General features: G+C 38.9%; 1 protein-coding gene and 1 long non-coding RNA gene across 6 annotated transcripts in view; one reads left to right on the top strand and one right to left on the bottom strand.

The window, feature by feature from the left end:
- The window catches only part of ITGA6 (integrin subunit alpha 6), a 37,409-nt gene extending 18,242 nt beyond the window's left edge, over nt 1-19,167 (top strand). Inside the window, exons 5-27 of one of the 5 annotated variants that reach the window (XM_074548485.1) lie at nt 664-795; nt 2,023-2,139; nt 3,124-3,334; nt 3,771-3,964; nt 4,099-4,187; nt 4,957-5,084; nt 6,039-6,134; nt 6,576-6,637; nt 7,880-8,037; nt 8,978-9,127; nt 9,851-9,966; nt 10,902-11,091; nt 11,177-11,260; nt 11,467-11,546; nt 11,702-11,779; nt 11,880-11,982; nt 12,570-12,743; nt 13,748-13,846; nt 14,229-14,339; nt 14,423-14,521; nt 14,853-14,978; nt 16,421-16,550; nt 18,147-18,285. In XM_074548485.1, coding sequence (XP_074404586.1) covers nt 664-795; nt 2,023-2,139; nt 3,124-3,334; nt 3,771-3,964; nt 4,099-4,187; nt 4,957-5,084; nt 6,039-6,134; nt 6,576-6,637; nt 7,880-8,037; nt 8,978-9,127; nt 9,851-9,966; nt 10,902-11,091; nt 11,177-11,260; nt 11,467-11,546; nt 11,702-11,779; nt 11,880-11,982; nt 12,570-12,743; nt 13,748-13,846; nt 14,229-14,339; nt 14,423-14,521; nt 14,853-14,978; nt 16,421-16,528 — 2,705 coding nt within the window. In that variant the 3' untranslated portion in view covers nt 16,529-16,550; nt 18,147-18,285. Of the gene's footprint in view, nt 1-663; nt 796-2,022; nt 2,140-3,123; nt 3,335-3,770; nt 3,965-4,098; nt 4,188-4,956; nt 5,085-6,038; nt 6,135-6,575; nt 6,638-7,879; nt 8,038-8,977; nt 9,128-9,850; nt 9,967-10,901; nt 11,092-11,176; nt 11,261-11,466; nt 11,547-11,701; nt 11,780-11,879; nt 11,983-12,569; nt 12,744-13,747; nt 13,847-14,228; nt 14,340-14,422; nt 14,522-14,852; nt 14,979-16,420; nt 16,551-18,146 lie in introns of all 5 variants that reach the window. The other 4 variants (XM_074548484.1, XM_074548487.1, XM_074548486.1 and 1 more) reach the window with 4 other exon arrangements.
- LOC102068977 (uncharacterized) overlaps nt 1-19,566 on the bottom strand; it is a 28,956-nt gene extending 9,390 nt beyond the window's left edge. The window contains exons 1-4 of the long non-coding RNA XR_003379609.2: nt 19,427-19,566; nt 18,051-18,198; nt 5,468-5,547; nt 4,767-4,885 (exon numbers count right to left, since the gene is read on the bottom strand). This is a non-coding gene — a long non-coding RNA (uncharacterized LOC102068977). The remainder of the gene's footprint in view (nt 1-4,766; nt 4,886-5,467; nt 5,548-18,050; nt 18,199-19,426) is intronic.
- Nucleotides 19,567-25,639: the final 6,073 nt, after the last annotated feature.

The following is a 25,639-nucleotide window of genomic DNA, read 5'->3' as shown; positions in this document are numbered from 1 at the left end:
CCGTGCAAAATCAGTGTGTTAAGCTCTGGCACAAGGTGTACTGTAGTGAAAACTTAATCTTCCATGTATCTGTCAACAAAATCTGCCTGACCTGAAACAGCATACCGAGTGCAGACACCCTTTTACTTTAATTGCAGAGAAGTGCTAGTAGAGTCCTAAGAGTACTCTTCTGTGTAATGGAAAAACATGTTTGTGCTTGCCAAAACCTTAATTATGCCAATTGATAAAAGGGAAGCACACTTTTTACTGAACAATAGCTTTTTTCTTCATAAATACTGTTTCTAAGAATAATGCTGGTGTTTGTCATAATGAAATGTAATTTTTTAAAAACTCCTGCGTAATTACCTCCTTTTTAAGAGAAGCTTTATAATGCTAAGAAATACTGGTGGTTTATGACCAAACAGGTTCAATAGGTTTTTTTTTTTTTGAGAATTTCCTTAGTATCCCATATTTTCCAGATCGTTGTATGACTTCTTTGTAGAGCAGCGTGAGCTTCTGGCACACAGAGACAAAACACTAACCCAGTGCACTGTTCTGTGTTTGTCCCATTTTAACAGCAGTCACTGTGTCATTCATCATAATTACTATAAGTTGGGAACATTTATTTGTTATTTTTCTCACTTATCATTTGTTTGCTTTTATTTTATCATTTCATTTTTTCAGGGGTGGTTCGTGCAGAGCAAAAGAATCAGACATTTTATGATCTGGGTATCTTTGATGATGGGCCTTACGAAGTTGGTGATGAGAGCCGCCAGGATAAGAATCTAGTTCCTGTTCCAGCTAACAGTTACTTAGGTAGGATTGAGTACATGTGGTAAATCTCTTTAGGTCTCTTAAACATTTGTGATCCCAGCCTGGTGTGATGATCTGAAGTGGGAGCAGATGTTCCATTGTGGACCCTGTAACATGTTAACTCTTTGGGATAATTCACAGCCTCCCTCCACATTTATGGGCCAGTTTTAAGTGTAAGATGAGACTGCTGAGGTACCTAGAAGAGCTGCTGTTGTAATGTGAGATTCAAGAGCTGTGCCAAGGGCCTATGGAATCTCCAGGAGTGATTATAATCACTGTGATGGGTCAGTACAATGAATGAATCTGTAGTCCTTAGTTGCTCAGTCTCTGCCATGTAGTATCAGAAAGTTTATCAAAATTTGAGTTTCTGGATGTAACGGTTAAGGCTGTAGATTTTCTCTCCTGGTAGGTTAAGTGCAATTCTTCTATTATTTATGCTTTTAAAACTCCAGTGACTTTTAACAGACCTTTAAAATGCCATAATATAAGTGCTGTTTATATTTTACTGACGTGAGTGTTGCAGGAGGTGAATCTCTTGCTCTTTGTGCAGTCAAGAAAGCAGGAATATGTCCTTAGGCCAGCGACCTTTCTGTACACCAGGGAGATAGACTGAAAAGGCTGTGCCGCATTTTTGGAAAGGCATTAAGTGTAAAGAATCCTTCTGTTCCAGTGCAGATTTCTGTGGTGTGTTGATCCACTGCTTTTGGCATATGCAACAAACAGAGTTTTGGTAACCTGAGACTGGAATTTCTGTGTGAGTGATGGAAAGCTGAATAGATGGGAAGGGCATTGCGAATGTAAAAAATAAAAATCCAAGTCAAGAAGAGAGCAAACTTAGAGCTACATATATGTTAGGAGAAAGAGAACATAAACTTCTGTTAAATATCAGCTGTAATTACTGGGTGTAAAGCTAACTAGAAAAATCATCCTAAGAGCTTAGATTAGACAAGCTGATAGCGTCTTCTGGTGGAATAAGAATTGAGGAGCGCTGTGGAGGCCGATGCCTTTTGCTGTGAACAGTCATCTAATCTTTTTCCAATTGTGTAACCAATGCATTTATCTCCTAAATGTAGATGCTGCCTTGATTTGTAATAATCAGAACCACTTCCAGACAAGCCAGCTCATCCCAGGCATTACTGTTCTGTCTGTTTACACCTTAAGCAAATGTGGTTATAGGTGCTTTGCTTAACTACTATTTTTTTCTTTTCAATCTTTCACTCATATTTATAGGTCTTCTGTTTTTGACAGCTGTATCTGATACTCATCCAGATCAGTTTGTGTACAAAACATTGCCTCCCAGCATACAGGTGGACAAGTCAGTGGATGTAATGATGAATAGCTACTTAGGTTTGTGACCACTTGAGGTGGCAGCATCTGGTCAGACATAACCTCCAGACCTTTGTCATGATTCCGTCCCCTCTATCCCCTCTCATATCAGTAAAGCATGAAAAAACCAGGGATTCAGATAAAGGGGAGACAGCAAAGTAACAAGGCTTGAGAGAAATGCTGATTTGTCATGCATTTCTCCGAACCTTCTCATCTTTCCTGCAGCTGGGACTCCCTCAGTTTTTTCTGGAACTGTGTCATTGTGAATTGCTGTAATTGAGAATTTCCATAGCAGTGGTGAAGTGTTTCAGAGGGAGACTCCCATCTGGCTGGTATCTTCCTTTCTTGCAAAGTGGGCATTTTTCTACTTTGGCCTTCACTGGCTATATTGGTATTAGCAGTATAGTCTTTTAACTTGGTTTTTCATATTTTAAAATGTATTGTAAGACTAAATTAATTTGGACGTGTCATTTTTAGGGCTGCATTTACTTAAAATTGCCTATTTCACCATTACTGTGTAAGCTGATTCTCAAATACTGCATACATCATTCATATGAGAATGCTTGTGCAGAACAATTTGCATGTTTGTAACGGAACGATACTGACTTTACTTAGGAGGTTTTCTGATAATTTTGCCAGAGGTGAAGTACTCAAGCTATATTGAAGTGGTTAAAGCTGTAATTGTGTCTAAGCTGTATGTGCCCTGTGTTTGGGGTCTGCGAAAAGCAGGTCCAAGTCAGCAATGAAATACTGTGTTTTGTGGGGAAACACGAACTGTAATGTACGGAGGAGTGTTTGTAGGAATGTAAAAAAGTGTTGACTTGCAAATACACATCCACCAGCGCAAACAGAAATGGAGAATTCCCAGCCATAGCACACTGTATTTTAGACAAAACTTGTATTCCATATACCACTTTAATATAGCTGGGGAAATGTTTATTTTTTCATATGAAGATGCAAACTGTTACTTAGGTAATTTATACTTTATTTCTTTCTCTGTTAAAGGTTTCTCTTTGGACTCTGGTAAAGGAATTGTCTCCCAAGATGAGATGACTTTTGTGTCTGGTGCCCCAAGAGCGAACCACAGCGGAGCAGTAGTTTTACTGAAGAAGGAAAAAAATCAGAGAGCACTTTCCCTGGAGCACATGTTTGAAGGAGAAGGGCTGGCCTCCTCTTTTGGCTACGATGTTGCTGTTGTGGACCTCAACAGTGATGGGTATGGCTGTGATTAACTCCTGCTGCTGGTACAGCGATCTTGTTTATTTCTGCTTTGGTTTTTCACATTAGAAATACAAGAAATGACAAAGCCCACCTTCCATGTTTTCCTGGAGGAAATGGTGAGCGTCTTGAGAATCAATCAGGATGGAGTCTACCTTTCTAATAAAGAGTTTTATTTAAACAGTTATTGCAAACAGAGAAACAAGAAACCAGTCTCATACCCCAAGAAGACCATAGAAGGTCCTTGTATGCCATCAAGGGAATAAACCAGCTTGTAGTGTCAGCGGGGCTGTTGATGCCCTACAGTTTAATGCACATTTTAGTCTTTGTTCAGCAGCTCTCTGGGTAGCTGATCTTGAGCTCACGGTCTTAGCAGTTATTCTTCAGAGTTCTCCTACAAAAGCATTGCCTTTTCTTTTCCCTTCCATCCAAAGCTGGCAGGACATCGTTGTTGGGGCCCCGCAGTACTTTGACAGAAGCGGGGACATCGGGGGTGCCGTGTACATCTACATGAACCGCCAGGGCAATTGGGCAGGGGTGAAGCCTCTGCGCTTAAATGGAACCACTGACTCCATGTTTGGACTTGCAGTAGAAAACGTTGGGGACATTAATCAGGACGGATACCCAGGTAAATGGAAAACAATGACAATAAAAATGTGTGAGATTGTTTTGCCAACGCCAGACTTGTAACATCTTACCCTTTGATTGCATGCTGCAGAAAGAGCAAGAATGATTTTAGATGTTGCAATTTATTTTCACCAGATATTGCAGTAGGGGCTCCGTACGATGGTTTTGGCAAAGTATACATTTATCATGGATCCAAGAATGGAATAAATACGAAACCAGCACAGGTAATGAAATAACCTTTACTATATAATTATTCTTGAACAAAATTAAAGGAATGACAGGGCTATTATCCATCTTACTTTCCATTGCTGTTACTGGAGCATTGGGTATACAGGAAAGTTGCAGGGCCCTTCAAAGATTGCATTGCTGACAGGAAAGATTAGGAATTCTTGTTATTAACAGATATTTTTATTTCTCTGGCCATCCATTGGCACCAGTAATATGTGCAGAAAGAAAAGATGTATAGATCTGGGTTTGAAAAAAAAATCTGGTGCTTGCAAAACAATTAGTTTCTTTGTTTTCTCTTTCATTACTACTATTTCACTTCCTTCTTTAAAATGTTTGGTTGGTTGTTGTTGGGTTTCTTTGGGTTTTTTTGTTTGATTTTGAGGGTCACTGTGTCCAGTTTGCAGGGTGGGAATGGAACTTCATTATACTCCCTAGAATACTGCTTGAATACTTTACAGAATGCTTCTTCTGTTTTAAGTGTTCATAGTCCATAAATACTGTAAATAAACATGAGGGTAATAAACATTATGTAATAAGCATAAGATCTCAGCAGATCAGTAATTTCTGGTACTCACTGCTATTGGAAGAAGAGCAAATCGTCCTGGCACTTCAGTATCCTTTAGCTGAACTGAACACAGAGATCCTGTTTCACAGGTCCTGCTTCATTGTATCTTTTTCCCTCTTTTGTCTCTGACTGTAAGACAGTTATGTTCAGTTGTCACTTATTTTACCTTTATTGTTTTCAAATGTCTGTTTGCTTTTTAGATTCTTGATGGTGAAAAAACAAACACCAATTTCTTTGGTTACTCTATTGCTGGAAATATGGACCTGGATAAAAATTCCTACCCTGATGTTGCTGTTGGTTCCCTGTCAGATTCTGTAAATGTGTACAGGTATTATACATGGAACCTTAATTAATTAATTAATTAATTACACTAGGGCTTTAGGACAAACAACTTTACTTTTCAGGAAGAACAGCCCTCCCTACAATTTTTTCTCCCATCTCTAAGGTGTACAGTATCTGTGCACATAATAGTAATGTTCTTAAATAACTGGAACGGTGCCCAAGAAAAGCAACTCACATGGCTTGTGGAAGAGAACAGAGCAGGTGGTAGAGGAGTTGGTCAGATTATTTAGCATTCTGCTTGCTCAGAAGGAGCTCTAATCTTTTGCTGATAAAGGCAGGACAAAAACTTTTACCAAGGTGAGAAGAAAAACCTCTTATGGTGACAAAGAGTAAAAGGAGTGGCCCAGTTAAGTGGAGCAGGTGGCTTACCAGCTATTTTAAACAACCTTTTGATGCTTTAATGAGAACAGGATCACCTCATTCATTTGTTCATGTGAAATGTCTTCTCCCTTCCAGAAGAGAAAAGACAAGTTGTCAGGCAGAAGTATGGTTACAGCCTACATGCAGAGGAAGCAGGAAATATCATTTCCCACAGCTACCAGGCTCCAAATTAAAGCTCTTGTGAACATGAACCTGAATGAACTGTAGTACCTATAGTTGTTCCCAGGGGCTGAATTACTACTGGTGGTAGAAACCACCACTGAATTTTCTGGTTTTTGTAAGTGTAAAGAAAGACAACAACAACATCACATTAGTGTGGCCTGCTTCCCACTCAGGATCTGTAGTTGTTCTCAGTGACCTTTGCTTAGCTTTAATAGTTTTCAGGTTTTTTCGAACCAGTGTCAAAGCCAAACTCTGATTTTCTTGAAGTGTCTTTGTTGCAAATCAGTGCAGGGGTGGAGGGAATCTGTTATTCACATTATTTATTTCATTAATATGAACAGAAGCAACTTCTTTTTTTACATCTTCTTTTTATTCCCCGTTTTTCCCCCAAATGAAGATCTCGGCCTGTGATAAGCATTAGAAGAAACATTACAGTACAGCCTGATAGAATTGATCTAAAGAAAAAGAACCCTGAGGACCATGGTGAAATCAGGTAAATGGAAAAAGAAAGTCCTCTATCAGAAGCCTTGGTGTATTGAGCTTTACTGTCAGAATTTATTCAGTGATCATGTTAAGTGAAGGGATATGAGAGTCATGCAGGTTAAGCAAATGTATCTGCATATGTTCATTTTGACTTCCTGAATTTCTTCAGCCTACTGTGCTAAAGACAAGGTGTGGAATATGTCCTTCTCATAACGTTCATTTTTGAAAATTAATGTCACCTTGCCTCTTCAGACTTCTAACACAAGTATCTTGTCTTGAATAGACACATGACAGCAAATGCTTAATTGCTTATTAACCATTTTTTCTTGCTTTATAATTCAGTCTAGTAAGCAGTAAATACCACAGTCATAAGACTGATCAGTTGAAACTTTTCATTCTGTTGGACCATGCCTTAATAAAAGTTAATAATAATTTTTGGCACTTTTTACAGGATGGATGTGAAAGCATGTTTTCAATATACTGCAAACCCTAGAGATTTAAATCCAAGAATAAGTAAGTTCTGAAGATAAGTATTTTTGATCTGTTTGTCACATGGTTTGTTTTTGTTTTTTTTTTTCTTTCTTTAGAGTTCATCATGGAAACACATTACTCAAATTATAGTGAGTCATCTCAACAGTGACTGACAAATTTAAAATGTGACTCAGTGCTAAGCTCAGCTGTTGCACAGTCTGTATTTAGAGCCATGCTGGTGTGTTAAGCTGTTCTGTGGATGACAGACTAAAGCTTTTTAAGTAATACAACTGCCAGTGAGCAAACGGCTTCTATACAGACCCAAACCATTTTGCTTCTCTAGGTTAGTGCTGCTTTAGAGAATCCCTAATCCTTTTTTAAGGTCAATTTTATATATTCTTCGTGAGCATTATTTCTTATTGGAGGCTTACCCTATGAACCTGTCCTGTATTCATGAAAATGGTTTTGTGGAAATCATTAACTGAAATAAAAAAATCTGCATTAATAGGAGAAGACTGGAAGACTATGCCATAAAGATGTAAAGCACTTGCTACAATGCTGCTGTCACAGCTCTTGGAGAACTGTGTAGCATTTTGAGAGGAAATGAGAAGAACTTTAGGGCAATGACCTTTTTTCTCCTGTGTTGTCTTGAATTTCTCAGTTACTTTTACAATCCAACGGCTGTGCCCAAATGAGTGCTGGTCCTGTAGCAGGTGAAGTGTTTGAAGCAGCGCTCAGTGCCTTGGCACACTCAGTGCTGTTTCCATCTGTGCAGCACTGAATTGGCTCGGTGAAGCAATCATTAAAAGATGCACCAAGTTCAGATCTAGAAAAGCATACCTCAGCACACAACTGGACAGCTCTAGTCACACCTTCTGCTTTCAGTGTTGAAATTGCCAATGTATCTTGATCTCAGGATCGTGCTGGCTCTGGCTGGGGTATTTACAGCGGGTAGCTCAGCCCTCTGCTGGCTCCATACAGCAATTACAGCTCCCCCAGCCAGCCCCCACGCCCAAGGGAACGCTTTACTTTGGGAATAATAGGATTTGATTTAGAAATTTTCATTAGATTTACACACGGGGTACCTGGCCCTCAACTGTGGCAGGACAAAACTGACATGGAGAAGTTTGATTTTTTTTTTCAATGACTGAAAACAGTTTGTGAAGCCCAGCACTGTCTCGAACAGTCTTCTAGAATAATGCTTAAGATGATCTCTTGTGCAATTAAAGTTCTTTTTAAAATGATTCTTTGTTTTATAGTGACCTACTTTATTTTTTCACATAGAGATCAATTACACGTTTGAAGTGGAAAATGAGAGGCGGCAGCTGGGCCTGCCCTCCAGGGTGCGCTTCAGTGACCACTCCTCTGATCAGTTCACTGCAAGTACAACCCTCAGGGGACAGAACTCATGGGAGTGTGTCACTGCAAAGCTTATACTGCAGGTAAGGGAGAGTATTTTATTTGTCTTTCATTTAGATCCACTTAAAACAAAAGAATGCTCTTTTTTTTGCAGCCTCATGGAAGGAATCTTTGTATGTAATTTTGTATTTAATTTCAAAGTCATATGCAAAACTTCAAAAATAGAAACCCACCATAGTTTACTATTCTCTACACACATGCTGCTTCCTCCTGTTGCCTTTCTTGCAAAGTATGGATAAAAACTGTAGCCACTGCAGCACACTCTGGAGGTCAGTAGAGCTGAACTAATTTAGAACAATAGAGAACAACTAAGTGCCAAAAATGGAGAGCTGCTTCCAACAGAAATAATTGTTACAGATTTTTATAGTGTGACTGTTCAGGAAAATAATTTTAACCCGTGGGTTTTAGAGTGGACAAATGGGCAGGACAAGAAAGCTTGGTATGTGCTCTCTTGATTTGGCTGCTCTGTGGTAGCTTCTAGAGGTGGAACTGCTGCAGAGGCTAAACAGATTGCCTCACCATGGCTCAGCAGGAATGAGTCAGCCTCCAAGGCTGCTTTTGACCACAGCAGATTAAAGAACTTCAATTTATAAATAGAATAGAATCAATGAATGGTTAGGGTTGAAAGGGACCCTAAGGATCATCTTATTCCAACTCCCGTGCCAGGGGCTGGGACACCTTTTATTAGACCATGTTACTCAAACCTGTTCCAGTGTGTTATTTTACTATAGCTGTGTGAATTTCACCTGCCTGAATTACTGTCCGTGGTTCAAAGGAATTCTTAATGGTGAGACAAATGGTCAGATTGGGAAACCAGAGGAAAAAAAGGACAATAGCACTGGGCTTTTTGTGTTCCTGCATGTTTAGAAAATGCTGAATTTATATACAGTACAGCTCATCTTTATGTTGCTTTTTTCTCCTCTGCACTGTACACTACTGATGCAATTTAAAATATTCTGACAGGAAAAGATTAAAGATAAGCTACGTCCCATTCCAATATCAGTCAACGTTAAAATTGCTGGCCTGGAGTCACCATCCAAGAGAAGAGAGAGTGCACTTCCAGATCTTATACCAATTCTAAATTCAAATGAATCTGAAACAGAGACCACAAAAGTAAGCCTTTGATATATCATACTCACAAAAATCTGTGCTTTTACAAATAACTTAAAGATTGTAGAAAACTATATTATGTCCAAAGGAAATAATTGGGGTGGCACTGGACATGTAACTATTGGATTATCATTTTATATTTTGTTCTGAACTTGTTACAACATGTTACAAACTATGTCCTGTGTTCTTGTGCAACACGTGAAGATGGTATAGCTCCTTGGTTTCTTCCCTCTCCCCAATAAGTTTAGGAGGAAATGTACTTTTGATTAAAAATAGAAATTCATTGTTGTTGGGAATATTTGTCCAACATAAAAAGATAATGTTCGCTCTTAAGTCTTCCATGGTTAGGATGCTGAAATGGCATTTGAGCAATGATTGCAGCAGTGACATGGAAGGGAGGGAATATCTCCATTAAAAATTCTCATTTCCTCAGTGCTTATTGGAGAATCACACTAAAGATGTATTTTCTCATAATAAGGGCACCTCTCATTTACAATTATGCAGCTCTGCTTTTTAGTTACATTTAAAGTTCTAAACTACCAGCATCAAGGGCTGTATCTCACAAAGCAAAACTCAACTCAAGAATTAAGTCAGGTTGAAATCTGAACTCTGTCCAGGAAAGTGCCTTGTGAGTTCCATGTAGCTGCTTTATTCAGTCTGTTTCAGGAATCTGATTTTAAGCTACTGTTGTGTGTCAGGTGGTAAAATTGGTTTGGTGTTATTTAGGTGGAGTTCTTAAAAGAAGGATGTGGAGAAGACAATGAATGTCACAGCAACCTGAAGCTTCAGTACCGGTTTTGTACGAGAGAGGGAAATGAAGACAGGTTTACTTATTTACCACTGTAAGTCTTGATTAATGCACTTCCAAAGTTCAAATTATTAACAAGTCCTTAAAAGAACTTTTAGGAGAGGATTTTGGAAAAGCAGCTTTTTTCTGTGTCTGGCAAACACAGCCCTTAATAGTAGTATTGATTTGTCAGGGTGAGGAATGAGGGCAGAGGGGAAGAGCTTGAGAAGAAAAGTGGTTCAGAGTTGAATGGATACTAAGTGGCCACAGTAGTGCAGGGGAGGACTAAAAGAAAAAAAATGAAGCCAATTTAATACCTGGAGAAATGATATGCTAAACCAGCCTTGCAGTAGTTTATTGTGTGACACTGTTAATTATTTTGCAGGTGAAACTTGACTGTATGACAGTTTGATAGAGTGTGGTCTCGTAGCCCAAGAGAAGTCATTAAAGAGAAATGCAGTGATGATTTACTTGTAACACATGGCCCAGCACCCTGCTGCACCCCTCCTTCCTGGAGGGCCAGTGAAATTAGTGCAGGGATAAAACAAACAAACAAATGTTTATTTACTGCCCGCAGTCAGACATTTTTAGCAGCGAGTGCCACACTCAGAAGCCAAACCCATGTATACTTTACAAGTATAAAGCACGTCAGTAGATTGGTTTGGAGGAAATTCCTCACTACATGAGTCAGATGCAAGTGCTGGTTCAGAAATACTATAAACTCCTGATTATTTGAGGGATTTATCATCCTGTTCTTCCTCTTCACTGCTGGCCACTGTCAGATGAAATACTGGTGTGGGGGAAAAAAACCTATCACTGGGAAAAAACCTGACTATGCCTGTTCATAGTTTGACTGTGTATGTTCACAGTTTTACTAGAGTTCCCCCCCAATATGAGGAAACTGTATTTGGTTAAACAATCATAAGAAGCAAACTTGCATACACATTTGTTTTCCTAATGCACAGAACCCTGTACTTTCTGTTTCTGTAGTGAAAACGGCATGCCAGTGCTTGTTCTGAAAGACCAGAAAGATATTGCCCTGGAAATAACTGTGACAAACAATCCATCTGATGTAAAAAATCCACAAAAAGATGGTGAAGATGCATATGAAGCTAAACTAATTGCAAATTTTCCAGACAGTCTGACATACTCTGCATTCAGAGAGATGAGGAGTTATCCTGTAAGTATTTTTAAGAGAAAAACTACTGAAAAATATAAACTATTTCCAGCATATTTTTACTTGTAAATGTGTTCTGTTCAATCAGGAAAAACAGCTGACATGTGGTGCTAACCAAAATGGCTCTCAAGCAGAGTGTGAACTTGGAAATCCTTTCAAAAGAAATTCTAATGTAAGTTGCACTTACTTTACTGTAGTTGTAAGATCTCGTTCTAACTGACCGCGGTCATCCAAAGGTCCTGTGTGCTGCAACTGGAAATCTGATTTGGATCTGTCTTTTTAACTCTAGAACTTAACACTGAAATGTTCTATAACATTTCATTTATCGATATATCTTCTAAAGAGCTCATGTATTTCATTATCTTTCTTCTTGTTTAGGTAACCTTTTATCTGATCTTAAGTACCACTAAGGTTAATGTTGATACAACAGACCTAGACATTAACCTGAAGCTGGAAACGTAAGTTTTCTTCGTGTGCATGCACCTGCACTTTGCTTTGATATACAGTTGTAAACGTTTTGAATTTATTTGTTTGATTCACGGAAGTAATTTAAGAGTAGAGAGAAACCCACTACATTTGTAAAATAAACACCATTGTTTCCTTTTCATTGTAGAACAAGCACTCAAGCTAATTTGACTCCAATTACAGCCAGTGCTAAAGTGGTTCTTGAATTGCTTTTATCAGTCACTGGGTAAGTGTTGATAGCATGACAGATTGGGGGGTCTGGGGACAGTTGTGCTTCAGACTCATTAAAATCTGATTATTCTCCTTTCCCACCCCCACCTGAACAGAGTTGCTAAGCCTTCTCAGGTATATTTTGGAGGTAACATCATTGGTGAGAGTGCAGTGAAATCTGAAGATGATATTGGAAACCTCATAGAGTATGAATTCAGAGTGAGTAATTTACATTGATGCCAACAGCTGCTTTTAATCAAATGCACAGCTTCTTGCTTATGCATATGAATATTTTAAAAAGTTAGTATAATGGAATTTGCTTTCTTTGGCCCAAAAACCTAACTTCCTGTTCAGAACATGCAGTTTGACTGTGGACTAAAGCTTATTTAGGTATTGATATTTTATCAATTTTATAAAAAAGAGGTTGGGAAAACACTTTCAGACTTACAAGAGTAAGAGCTTGTTGTCTGTGTCAGAGTTCATCAGAAACTTGCAGTTTGCCTCACTTACGCAACTGACTGATTTGTTAACTCTAAATTTGAATTGTCATTTCACATGAAGATTAATTTCTAAAAATCAACCACTAAAAGTTCATGTTAGGGAATTCTAATCCTTCTATGTATTGCTCCTCAAGTATGCTAGTTTTAGTATATGCTTTGTCTTTGTACTATTTTGACTGCCTTTCATCTGATCTAAGTTTCCTGTTAGCTGCATGCTTAAAGCTTGTCCAAATCAATAATGTTTTCAGGAAGAAAATCCCTCTGAAAAGTATTTCACTCAAGTTTAAAGAAGGTTTATTTTAATAGGTAACTAACTTGGGCAGACCACTGAAAACATTTGGCACTGCTTCCCTGGACATTCAGTGGCCAAAAGAAATTAGTAATGGCAAATGGCTGCTTTATTTGATGAAAATCGACTCCAAAGGCTTGGAAAAAGTCTCCTGTCAACCCGAGGGTGAAATCAACAGTTTGCGTGTTGCGGTACGTTACCCCGTGTTCTGTGGGTGAATCGGTACAACATGGAAGCACCCGCAGCAAGTGAGAGTAGGCCATGAGAGCTTGCTCTAGGAGGAGTTACCTTTTGTCTTCAGCAGCTCACAAGCACTGTACCGGGCCAGTTAGCTGTGAATAAGCCTAGCAGGAGAATTCTTACCAGCTCATGAGGCTGATATGCTAAAGGATAGATGCTATGACACAGTGACTGTTCATGCAATGGGCACTGCTGTCATAGGCTCTTATACAGGATGAAACTGCTGACTGTTCTAGCAAACTTCATCAGTATTATTGAAAACTGCTCAGTAATAAAAGCATCTGAGTTCTTACTCAAAAAAACAACAAATCACTAAATATCTTCCCAGCCTAGGGGCATTCCATGTCCTTTTTCTGAAGACAGGGAACTTGAACCTAAATTTATTTATTTATAACAATTATAATCAGAAGCAATTTTCATAGCCCTGGATTGTGCCCATCTAGCAAAATCTTTTTCCTAAAACTTAAGCTGTATTTTTTTCTTCATATAATCTTAAGATTATATGGGAGGAATTTTTATTTTCCACCATTAAAACTGCATGCACATAAACCTGTTTTTGTCAGATAATTGTATTAGTTAATATTAAGTTGGAGTGTAATTAGTATACAGTTAAAAAAAAATCGTGCATCTACTGACCACAGCACATTCTTACTCTTTCTTAAAAGAGTACCATTAATACTCTTTATCTAGAAATAAAAATGGAAATAGCATTGAAAGCTTTATAAATCTAAACCTCCCTTTGCCCTATTAAAGAAAATAGTCTGTTGGCCTTTCTTTTGGTAATCTCAAATTCTATTCTTAGCAGTAAATGTAGTTAAGTAGGGCTATATAATGCTATCAGTCATGTGCTGATTTTGGAAGAAGAAAACACTGAGCTCTAGTTTCTCTGCTTGTATGAATTAAAAGATTCTTACGATAAACTGCTTTTTCTTCTTTTACTTTTTCTTCTTCGTAGGAATCCCATAACTCAAGAAGAAAGCGTGAAGTTGCAGAGAAGCAGATTACAGACGGCCAGGCATTCTCCTTATTCTCAGAAAGAAAATACAAGACCTTGGTAGGGATATTGCAGCAGCTCTATTCTTGTCAGATACCTCCCTCGGCACTCGAAAGAGGGCTTTTCTGAGTTTGGCAGAGTGAGAGAAATTATCCCTTTCCCTTCTTTTTATCTTACATCCAAATATTGATGCTTTTAAAATTCAAACATTTAGATCATCGACTGTGAGGAAGAACTAGGAAAGAATATCTGCATAGTTACTTACCTTAAAATAAGCAAGTAATAATATCTTCATTGTATTTTCCCATTGCTATCAGTACAAACAGATAGTGGTTCTTGCATGTAGGTATAATGCATATAATCCCATTTTTAATCTTGGGGTGAGGTTTAAACAATCTGTGAAGATGTGATCCTACTCACATGTAGAAATGTGCATTTGCAGAGCTGCAATATGAATGCACGCTGTGTGGATATAAAGTGTCCCCTGAAGGGGTTTGACAGCAAGGCATCTATTGTGCTGCGTTCCAGGCTGTGGAACAGCACCTTCCTGGAGGTAAGTCCTCTTACCTGCCCTTCTTGAAAGGTCAGAGTTCTTTCCTGTTCTGTGTCTAATACTTGCTTTTTATTTTGGAACAGGAATACTCAAAAATGAATTACCTTGACATTGTGGTTAGGGCTTCTATCAGTGTTCCTGCTGCAGCTAAGAATGTTAAACTCACAAATGAAGTTGCTCAGGTAGGTTCAGTGTGTAATGCTAACTACATGTTATGGTTGTGGGTGTTCTGCCTTATCTCCAAAGACCAGGAATGAAACAAATTTAAAACAAAACTAGCTAAAAGTTTAACTTTCTAACTGAGTTTTGAAGTATTGTTAATTTTTACCCTTTAATGGGGTTGAACAAATCAATTACCATATTGAAATGATACCAGTGGGAACTTTTTCTTTAAAAGCATTTTGTAGAAGACATTTTGTTAGAGGAGAGGTAAGACTATATAAATTGCAGCTTTCTAATTAAACATGTACCTTCTGAAATACTCCTTCCACATGCACATTTTCTGTCCTGCAGGTGCGTGTTACTGTATTTCCTGCAAAACCAGTAACCCTTTATACAGGGGTTCCATGGTGGATCATTGCAGTGGCTATCCTTGCTGGAATACTCATGCTTGCACTCTTGGTATTCTTACTATGGAAGGTGAGCTTTTATTAATCTGGTTATTTTTTATTTTCTGGTCTATAACTGACAAGATAGCAAACTAATTAAGTATTTGGGACTCAGAATAGGGCAAAACTGCACAAATCACACATTATCAATTTCTCAGATCTGCAACACTTGGAATTAAAATGGTTGTACGGGCGGACTTGTTACATAATTTTTCTATTTTCACATCCTCAAAAGGAAGTATTTTGAGCTCCAGATGAAACTTGAGACAAATGTTCAGAGGCCATAGTTTGATACAGACGGATAGAGCCATTGGGAGCCTCTGCAGTTGGGTGTAAAACTTCATGTGAGCTATTTAGAAATGTTTTAGTTCTCAAAACATGAGAAATACCATTAAATTGACAGTAGATGAAAATAACCAAAAGCACAGTATTAATACATAGCCATGTGTGCTAGTGAATTTCTTATTATTGCTTTTTTATATTAGAAACCTTAAAGAAATAAATAAAGAGATCTAACAAATGGTTAACTATTTGCAAAAGAAAAAATTAAGTATCTTTTTTCTAATTACCTTTGTAAAAATGCTAGTTATTTGTGGTCTCAAGTATAACAGAGCAATCCTTTCATTCTTACTTTTCATAGGTTAGTAGTATTTGCTGTTATTGGATAGCAGAAGGTTATTTAAGGAAGAGGAGGTGAAGAATATCCTATCTGTTACGTTTTTCCCAGTGAAACTGCAGCAGTTAGCTTTGAGGAGCTATTTGCTGCAATTTGCTTCCCAGAGGATAGTTCTGATTTCCTTATTTTGTAAAAAATGCCCAGCTGCTCCTGTAAATACTCCTGATAAATGAATACTGGGTGGGCTGTTAGGTTCTAACTAGTAGTGTTTTACTGTGCATGAAAATACAAACATTTTTCACATGCACACACAGTGAGAAATGCTGCTTTGATGACACAAACTGTGCTGTTCTGTGAAGGACAAACATCGTGCTGGAAAGACAGATACATCATTGGTTTAAGACAAAAGCTTGTATTGAAGGGGCCAAAGCAGTAACTGGTTTTCTTCTACACCCTGTGGTTTTGTCTGTCCCATGCACGAGTCCACAAACAGGTTTCTGTAATTGGGTTCTTTCTGCTCTTCACAGCTACCTTCACTCGCTATGGACATACTTTATTGTAGCTTTTCCTAAAAGAACCCCAAACAGATTCTCTACACATTTATCAAAATATCTCTGAAATAACAGTCTCAGGTTGCTCTGTTAATAAGTTACTCTATTCTGTTATTGTATGGATCAAGTTAGCCCAAGAAGTTTTCAGATCTAGAAACAGCTGAGTTCTTGTAATGAGTTTTTTAGTTTGGTTTCTTTGGCCCTTGAAGGAATAATGGGAAGACAGTTGACGGACTTAAGTCGGTTTTAAGAGGTTTGACTTCTTTCAGTCCACAAAAAATGACTAAATACCTTGCTTCCTTGTAGTGTGGTTTCTTCAAGAGAAATAAGAAAGATCATTACGATGCCACATATCACAAGGCTGAGATCCATGCTCAGCCATCTGATAAAGAGAGACTTACTTCTGATGCATAGTACTGATCTACTTCTGTAATTGGTAACTGATGATATTTTTTAATTTCTAGCTGTGGCACATGCTATGGTTGCAGTGGCTAACTGTGAAGCTTTTTCTGCATAAGTTCTATTAACTTTTGGATTTCAAGCTATCATGCTTGCTTGCTCCTTCTGTTGATAGATTTTCAGCTTTTGGTGCATGTGAACACACAGAGGTTTACCCTGGTCTAAAATGCTTTATTTTCTTTTTCTTTTTTTTTTTTTTAAACATGGTGATCTGTTGCAATGGGCTTCATTTTTTTTTTTTTTTAATTTATGCTTTACCATTACAAGTAAGTCTTTAAGCTTGCAAGATGGGAATCAACACTGTAGAGTTAAGATGCAAAGATAAGACTGCAGCAACAATACATAAATTTGCTTTACTAACCTTTAGTGCATGCTGTACACGTTGCTTACATCAGAGAAGGGTTTTCATGAGAATTTACTTCTGTGGAAACATCTGTTTTACTTGAGTCCTAAGGTACTTCTCTAGGAACACACTTTGCTGAAGTTACAAGATGCATGATAATGATGATTTGTATTTCCAGCAACCTTTATTCCACTTATGTGCATGTATATTGTATCCATGAGTGTGCTTGGGATAAGGGAGGGGAGAGGAATTCTTAATGAATTATTTCAAAACAGTGTTTAATGAAACTATGAGATGGCTAAAGATTTGGTCTTTGCTCACTGTAATTTTTTTAAATTCAGTTCTCAGTTCTAATATTAAGAAACCTCCAAACCGTTGACCAAACAGAACCAAAAAATCCAGCACCCTAAATACTGTGGAAGAAAACTTGCTTGCTTTAACATGTTTTTACCCCCAGCAGTATCTAATGACAGCTGGATGGCACAATGTCTCCTAACCTGAATCTTGATCCATAAGGATGATCAGTGATCCATAAGGATGTAAAGCTGAGTGTGTACCATTCACGATCTTTATATATTGTGGCCATAGCTCCCTTTTGTTTTGGAAATCAATTTTAGTCCATGCTTTGATATTCACAATCACGTTTTACAGTGGCTTTGAATAAAAAACTGCAGAGTGCAGAGAAGCTGTTACAGGTGTCATCCAGGACGACTTCCAATGGCAAGCAAGACTCATGTTTCTAACACAGCATATGTGTAGTTAGTTCAGGTAACTGAAGTGGTGCTATGAAAACCAAGGCCCTTAGGGTAACTTTTTTTGAATGTTCTGGAAGTCTTTCTGTACGTTCTTAAGGGTAAATCATGTCATCATACAGGAAGACACTGAAGTACATACCTGCCTTTGATTCAGGAGAAGCAGCTCTCCTGTGTGTAGAAGTAAATGTCCTCATTAGATGAATGAACAGCTTTGTACTGGAGGGAATATTTTTAAGGGATTTGATTACCACGGATAGTCAGAGCATGCCCTTTGTCTTTAACTGCTGCTGAACAGCTAATGCAGACCTCCTGGCTCACATTTGTACAGCTAAATATGCTACATTTTTGGCCTACATGATTTTGTTTTCAATTTTCTTACCTGCATATTTGTGTGATGGAAGAATTTACTGCCTCTGCAGTTGTAGTACTTTGGCAGGAACTTGGAGCTGAACTGTTGTTCTCCTTCTGTGCGCAGTGCGGGTTCTTCCGGCGCTCCAGGTACGAAGACAGTGTCCCCCGCTACCACGCTGTAAGAATTCGGAAGGAGGAGCGACAGATCAAAGATGGGAAAAGCCCAGACCTTGAGACAAAACAGTGGTTGACCAAATGGAACGAAAATGAAAGTTATTCTTAGGCAAAAATGTTGTTTATCCACAAAGTTCAGATAGAGGTTAAGGTTTTCATTCATGGAATACTGATGGAGTTAGACCTGTGAACACTATATACATTCACCATTTGATTGTAGATATTACTACTTATATTGAAGCTTTTATTTGCACAGTTAAAATGGCTTCAACAGACTTCATTTGCCTTATTTAATTTCCACGCTGCCTCTTCATCCCCCTTAAATCTAACCCACACTTCAGATAATAGTATGCTGATGTGGGGGTCTTTTCTGCAAAATGAGCAAAACCACTACAGCAGATGTGATCCTCCTGTGATCCTGACTTTCTTCCTAGTTATTTAAGGCATGAATGATTAAGGTCAAGATGAGTTCTCCATTGTTCCCTCAATGCACAGTGCTTTATAAACACACAGTGGCCTTATCACACTTTGTTCAAGTATAACTGAAGACCTGCAAGTCTGCTTTAGTCATAACCCTTGCCTGCTGCAGTAGTTAGGGCTTAACAAAAAGCATCATCTTAAATTACACGTGCAATGGGTCATGTTGCTTGATTTTGGGCTTTTTATTTTTTAAGATCAGATTGTGTGATTCTTGTTCACAACAATACACACAGGTTTTGTTTTAAGAGAGGCTTGAATATTAAATGTACTTTCTGTATATATATATTTTAGTCATTTTTGTATTTATTTTTATTATAAGTCATTGTCTTTGACTAACTGGTAGGCTGAAGACTACTGAATTTTGAAAACCATTGTTCTGGTTTTTATGTTTCTGTGCTTGAACTAAAGATTATGAGACCTGAGGCTTTCACTGCATTTTAATAAATCACTGAAGGTGCCAATGCTTTCTAAAATGTAAATATTTATGCAAATGATGTGTATGGGTGCTTTCTTTTCCTGATGCTTGTAACATCAGGTCCTGTAACATGATTTGTATACTACTGTGGACTGTTTAACAGTTTGGACACTAAAGTGAAGTAATGTTTTAGATACCATTTTATCCTCACTGCAAGAAAGTGAAAAGTCCTTTGGAAACCTCTTTCCAGCTTCACAAGGACTTCCTGGTCGGCAGAAAGCCTTGACTGCTGCAGCTGTTGTAGAGCACTTGGAGGCTTGAGATGCCTTACTTACCTTAACTGTCAGGATCTGAGCTGATCCACGTTGAGACTACTGAATCATCTTGAATACCTGAATGTTGATAAAAGTAGAACCATGTTATTAGTAATTGGTTATTGTAACATAACTGAGAAATGATTTAGAGAGTTTACTTTTTTACCCATATTCTAAAGCTTTGGTACTATTTAGGAACAAAGATTTAGTTCATAGTTGTGTATTCCATGTGGAACAAAATTCTGCTCAAAAAGTATGCATGTTAATTGCTTGTACTATGAACTATGCAAAAACCTCTTGGTACTTTTTCTCCTCATAGGGTAAAAACCTGCTAGGAGGGCAGTTGTCAAATGTCTTATTTTTACTGCTAACTTTGAATGTACCTTCTTGGAAGGTGTGGTCACCTAAAAAGTTACCTTTAGTGTTTAATAGACTCACCTTAGTTAACTAGAGAATCTCAGTGTGTTATGACCCTGACTTTATAAACTCTTACATAATTATGTATTAATATCTTTAGATAATAATACATAATTAATTATGTATTAATATCTTTTAGAATCTTAGCTTATTTGCTTAAAGGCTCAGCAGCATCAGAAGCCAGGCTAATCAGGGGCTAAGAAGCTTGAGAAATACCCCTGAGTATAAAATCAGATTGTGGCCCTCATCTAAGAACATGAATGTCTTAGCAGCGTTAAAGTTCTTGAAAAAATAAGTCACATCACTGGTATATTTTTATATATAGGATTAGACTGGTATACCAGCTAAGAATGCTACATCATTCCATGATTAGAAATTACCTGTGGATATTTGTATAGAAGTGTGAAATAAATTTTTTTAAATTAAAGATGGTCTTGGTAATAGTGATTGTATCATACTTAACGGAGGTGGCCACAGCTAAGTTCCCCAGAAGAAGAGGCTGAAAGTGGCAGGCTCTAACAGGTTCTGTCCCAGCACTGCCCTGCTCCATGCAAGGGGCAGATAAGGAGCAGCAGAGATGAGGCACAGCCTCAGGCTCGCAGGCTCTCAGCTGCTTGCTGCCAGTGCCAGCAGGGCAGGAGTCAGAGCCTGTGCCAGCTCCCACCGGGACACGGCTCCCCTCTCATGCTGCCCCAGAGCCCTTCCATGCAAGCAGCCTCCTAGAAATCCTCTTAAATAGTGCCAGGCAAGTATTTGAGTAAGTAGTGGAGATGGCTACATGCCCCAAAATTGGTCAAGGATTTTGCATAGCTATTTGTATTTATTTAGCAGTGGAAATTTGATAAAACACAATTGCAGGGTAGTAGAGAGTCCACCAAAAAAGCCCTATGGAAAAGCCAGAGTTATGCAGGGAAAAGATCCCCCCAAACCCAACAGGCAAAATGTGGCTCCACCTCTAAGATATTAGCCCTCACTGGATGCTTTTACTCATTGTTGCTGAACGGCCTTTTGATGCACCAAAGCCCAAAGAAAAAGGTTAGCTGGATATGTGCTAGGCCACTCCTTGGTGTTGAGGCCAAGCAGCTTCCAGAACTAGACCCAGAAGGTGTCGCTAGACCCTTCAGCACATCTCAAAGATAAGAACTCAACCTGCTCTTACTAAGCAATTACTCTACATGCTGGCCACAAACATTTGTCTACAAGAAGACAAAATATCAATTGTCAGAGCAGTTAAGTAGCTGATCGTAGTAAGTTTTGAGCAAATCTAGTATATTGGGCTTTATATGTATGCTCATATATACCATACACATAATAGTACTAGATGTAGTCTATACAATATATACAGTGGTGCAGCACTCTAATAGGGTGTGTGTCCAAAGCGTATGCATATATGTGATACATAAAACTTAGTCTTCACTATATATAATGTGTGTTTTATATATACAAAAATATACACACTCTACATAGTCCAAGGTAAGAAATGGAGTGAAAAACTGCAATGCTTTCCCATACATTTAACTGTTGCAGCACAGCAGACACCTTATAAGAGAATATACCTTTCAATTTAAGGGACCACCACAGCTCAGTTCCAGTAGCCACCTGTCCATAAGTTATATGTGGAAAAGGCAACAAGGTGCTCAGTTGGACACAAATCAAGAATCAGCACATGAGGTAAAAGAAACTCCTGAAAGGGGCACTGGACCCCCATGCCCATAAAGCAGCCTTGTTGCAATGCTGATGATCATGGCTGCAGTGTCCTCCCTGCACAGACTGCACACAGCCAGGGAGCTGCTCATGTTCAACAGCTGCAGTAGCTTTTCCCAGCACAAAGCCAGCGTGTCAGCAGTTGGTCTGCAGGGGCCGGGAGACCAAGCTGTGACAAACAACCAGGCAGCTGCAGGCAGTGCTCTGAGCCAGCTCGGCCGTGCCTCAGCTGCCTCACCAGCCAGCAGGGCTGTGTGGCACAGCAAGGGCACGAGTGTCTTTCCCTCCAGGGATTGCGGAACCGGTTGCTTTAGTTTTTTATTCCAGTCCTCAGATACCTTTCAATGTCTGTCTTTCCAGGCCCCAGAGTCACAATTCATACTATACACCTTTTACAGGCTCATAAACCTGCTGAGTTCTAACCTTGTAAAAAAAAACACCACAAAACTCCTTATCCCAAAAGACTGCTGCTGTAACAGGCCTTAAACCCCAGCCAAGGTGTGACATTGTCACTATGAAGGCATTGGGGACCTGCAGTTTGCATTTTTCATATTGCAAGAAAGACCCCTTTCTTCCTTTTCTAGCTCTGCAAAATGTTTGTTTGCAAGCAGCACCTTTCCAGGGCCCTACCTGCCTCAAATATCCCAGAAAACATAGAGAACAGATTTTTGCAAGAGGTGTCCTTGCTGCTGCAGACCAAGATAAATCCCTCTCATCGCTGATACACAATGCTAACTATGTATTCTATCCCTCTGCAGTATTAGATCTTAAAAAATAAATAAAATTGAAATTCAACTAAACATTGTGTTTTCAGTTCTTCTGGGGTCTGAATAGTTCTGTCCCATTTAAATTATTGATCCAGATGTATCAGAATTTCAACACCACCAATAAGCATGAATGAAAGAATGAAAAATGCAAAATAATGAAAATAATACATTTCTGCTTTTTGGTTTGCATAAAAATTCACAGAAATTAATACATTATAGCTCTGGTCAGTGTCACATTGGATCATATCAGAGCAAGCTCCTAGAAAATCATCAATGAGAGAAACAGGTTTTAGGAGAGAAAGAGCATTCAAAACTTTCTCCAATATTCTAACAAAACATGTTTACATGGATCAGGATCTGATCGATTGTTTAAACAAGATGAGGAAACACCCTTAGGTAAATAGAGAGGTTCTTATCTGAAAACAGCATTGAAAGAATTATCCACCATTCTTTTATCCAGTTAATTCTGTGACTGCTCATCCTGCACAACTTCTAAGAAAAGTGCTCTCTGTTTACGTGACTGTGAATGGTCCCCAGCTTCCAATGCACAATGATTTATTTAATCTCTGGCAGCCTTTGCCACATCTTGTGCCCGGGGACTGCTGTCCAAAGATAACTTTAGGCAGAAGGCCAGTTTTGAAGGCATGTCTGTAAAGCTGAAACACCAAACAGCACAGTAATATACACATCTAAAAGATGAAGCCAATCCAGAGCCATCATAAGAAATTGCAACAGTTTACAAAGACTCCATGTACTGCTTGTAAGCACTGCTTTAAACTAGTGCTGGCTCACAGCTGAGGCCATCATAAAGTGGCTTTGGGCACAGCAATTCTCAAGTACAAGTTCCAAACTATTACAAACTTGAGCAGCATGAGCTCCTCCTTGGTGTTCCAGGAGTGGCCTACAAGCAGCAATGAGCAAAACCTGCCAATAAGCTGTATTTGTAGGAGCCTTGCAGAGCCAGACAAGCTGTTTGCCCCATTAGCCAGCACTCCCTGGCCAGAGCAGAAGCCGCCATTCAGTTTGCAGCATAAAGATTAAGGTATGGCTGCATTACAAACCAGATGAAAAAAACAGTCTAATCCTGCTTCATTCTCACTCAGTATTGGTGCAGTTCAGGAAACTGCATCTGGAGGCTGGCTGAATCAAATGTTTTCTGTATTTCAGTGCAACATGAACAACAAACAAGGCAACTGTAAATGGGAGGAATCCAACAAAGCACTGAAGGGATTAACGTGATTGCTGTATCAGAACTGCTCTAGTGGATGCCACAGGATATCCATCCCCTCTCTCATGTCATAGACAAGTCACAGGTACCAGGCAGGAAACCAATCAATACTGAAAAGTTGATTTAATAAATATATGGGGTGAATACTAAAATCCACAATAGAAAAAGGAAATGAATGCAGGGCATCATCCACTGTTAATATTGTTATTCTCTCTTTTCAGGAATGGCACTGGGAAAAATAAGCAGCACATCTCCACTGGAGATCAGGTTAGCCATCAAAAGACTGCTTATCCTTCTCAGAGGAGCAACCATTGCCAGCATGAACCAAATTTGATTCACACATCAGCAAGTTCTCACAAGCTGGAGACCATCACTTCTTTTCTTTATTTTAATCAATATGGTAACTGTAGCACATTCCACACTATCTATGTTTCTTCATTGTGGGTAAAATCTACTGTTAACAGTAATTATAAGGGAAGGTCATGAGGGCACCTTGCCCACTGAAATGCAAAAGGTACATTGGGATAATGCTTCTTATTGAACAGTATTTCAGTATGGTGTAGTGTGGAGAATAACTTGATGGATGGCACTGTTGAAGAGGCCTTCCTGATACATATTAACATTTAACAAAAACCATAATAATTAGGTAACCAAAAACTTCTCTCCAATTTCAACTGGAACACAGCATTAACCTGTTTATAGGCAGAGAAGCAAGAGGTGACCACACTGTCACTCTGTGGAGCAGCTGAACTGACTTCAGACATGGGGGCGTTGTGATGGTGCATTCCCTCCCACACCTCCTCAGGCCAGCTCTATGATTTCAGGAGTCACCTCCCTCAGCTGCAGTGCTAATGAAACTGCACCACTGCTACTGGACTTTTCTCCCTCAAAATTTCCAGCACTTTAAAACTTGTTTTATGGCTAGGATGGAAATATATTTTTGAGTAAAGCCAAGCATTTCCTGACCCAGTACCAAGAGAGGCCCTTTGAACTCTGCCACATCCCAGCAGGGGTGACCAGCACCTCTCAGGTGGGACACCAGCTGGAGCTCATGACCCCTCAAGCCTGCCATACAGAAAAGTCCATTCCCCTACAGCCCTGCAGGAGCAGCTCTTGCCCACTGAGAAATGTAAATGGATTTGATGCATTCCACCGAACTCAAGGGGAACTTTGCAGAGTAACTTTGTACACAGGTATAGATGCACACACCTCTGTGCCTGGGTGTGAATTATGGCCTACTCACTAACAGAGTGAATCTTACCTTCAAACTCTGCTAGGGCATGAGGTTAAACCTGTATCAAATACTAAATTATTAAAGCAGGTATGCTTACCAAGACAAAGGTAGAATTATTGAAAAATTCATATTATTTGAAAGTAGCTAAGTGCTTGCTTGGCATAAGTAGCTAGAATTGTTATAGCAAGCTGAGCTATATGGCTATATTGCATTAGCCAAAGATGGATCATAGTGAAACCTGGAACTAACAGCCTAAACATTACTAATAGTTAGAATAAACAAAACTGAAATATTACTCAAATATTAATAGCTGGAGCAACCACATTATAACATGGACTACAGAACTGACAGAAATCACCACAGAAACAGACCTAAGAGGATGTGAAAATGACCACATGGCAAACACTTGGTAACAAAACAGCAAAGCAATGAAGGTCAAGAAGGGCCCAGACTCTATTATGGCTATTGATCCACACCGTTGTGTGCAGCTTAGACTGTAATAATAATTGCCCAGGGATTTCTTTGTCTGGAGGTCCCTCGTTTGAGGCACCTAGCTCAAGCTACCAAAATTTATCTGTGCTGATAGATCTGATGGAGATGAAAGCCTAGTGTCAAAGATGTCTTTAACATCTACACTGCAGAAAGTTTATCAGAAATGCTTATAATCACTATTAATGGCCCCTTTTTTGTTAGTAGTGTAGATATTTCTACCAGAGCAGGACAATAAACCATTCAATACACAGTTGGGTACCTCACATGTTGCATTTGAACAGGCAGTAAAGTGATTCACTGTGACACACAGTCCAAGTGCTTTTCTACCAACACATATTGTGCTCACTGCTGACCGATCAGGAGTGCATCTGTAAAAGCAGAAGCCCTATTCT

Source organism: Zonotrichia albicollis, chromosome 10 (genome assembly GCF_047830755.1).
Source record: "Zonotrichia albicollis isolate bZonAlb1 chromosome 10, bZonAlb1.hap1, whole genome shotgun sequence".
NCBI classification, from domain to species: domain Eukaryota; kingdom Metazoa; phylum Chordata; class Aves; order Passeriformes; family Passerellidae; genus Zonotrichia; species Zonotrichia albicollis.
This window is presented reverse-complemented; position numbering and strand designations above follow the sequence as displayed.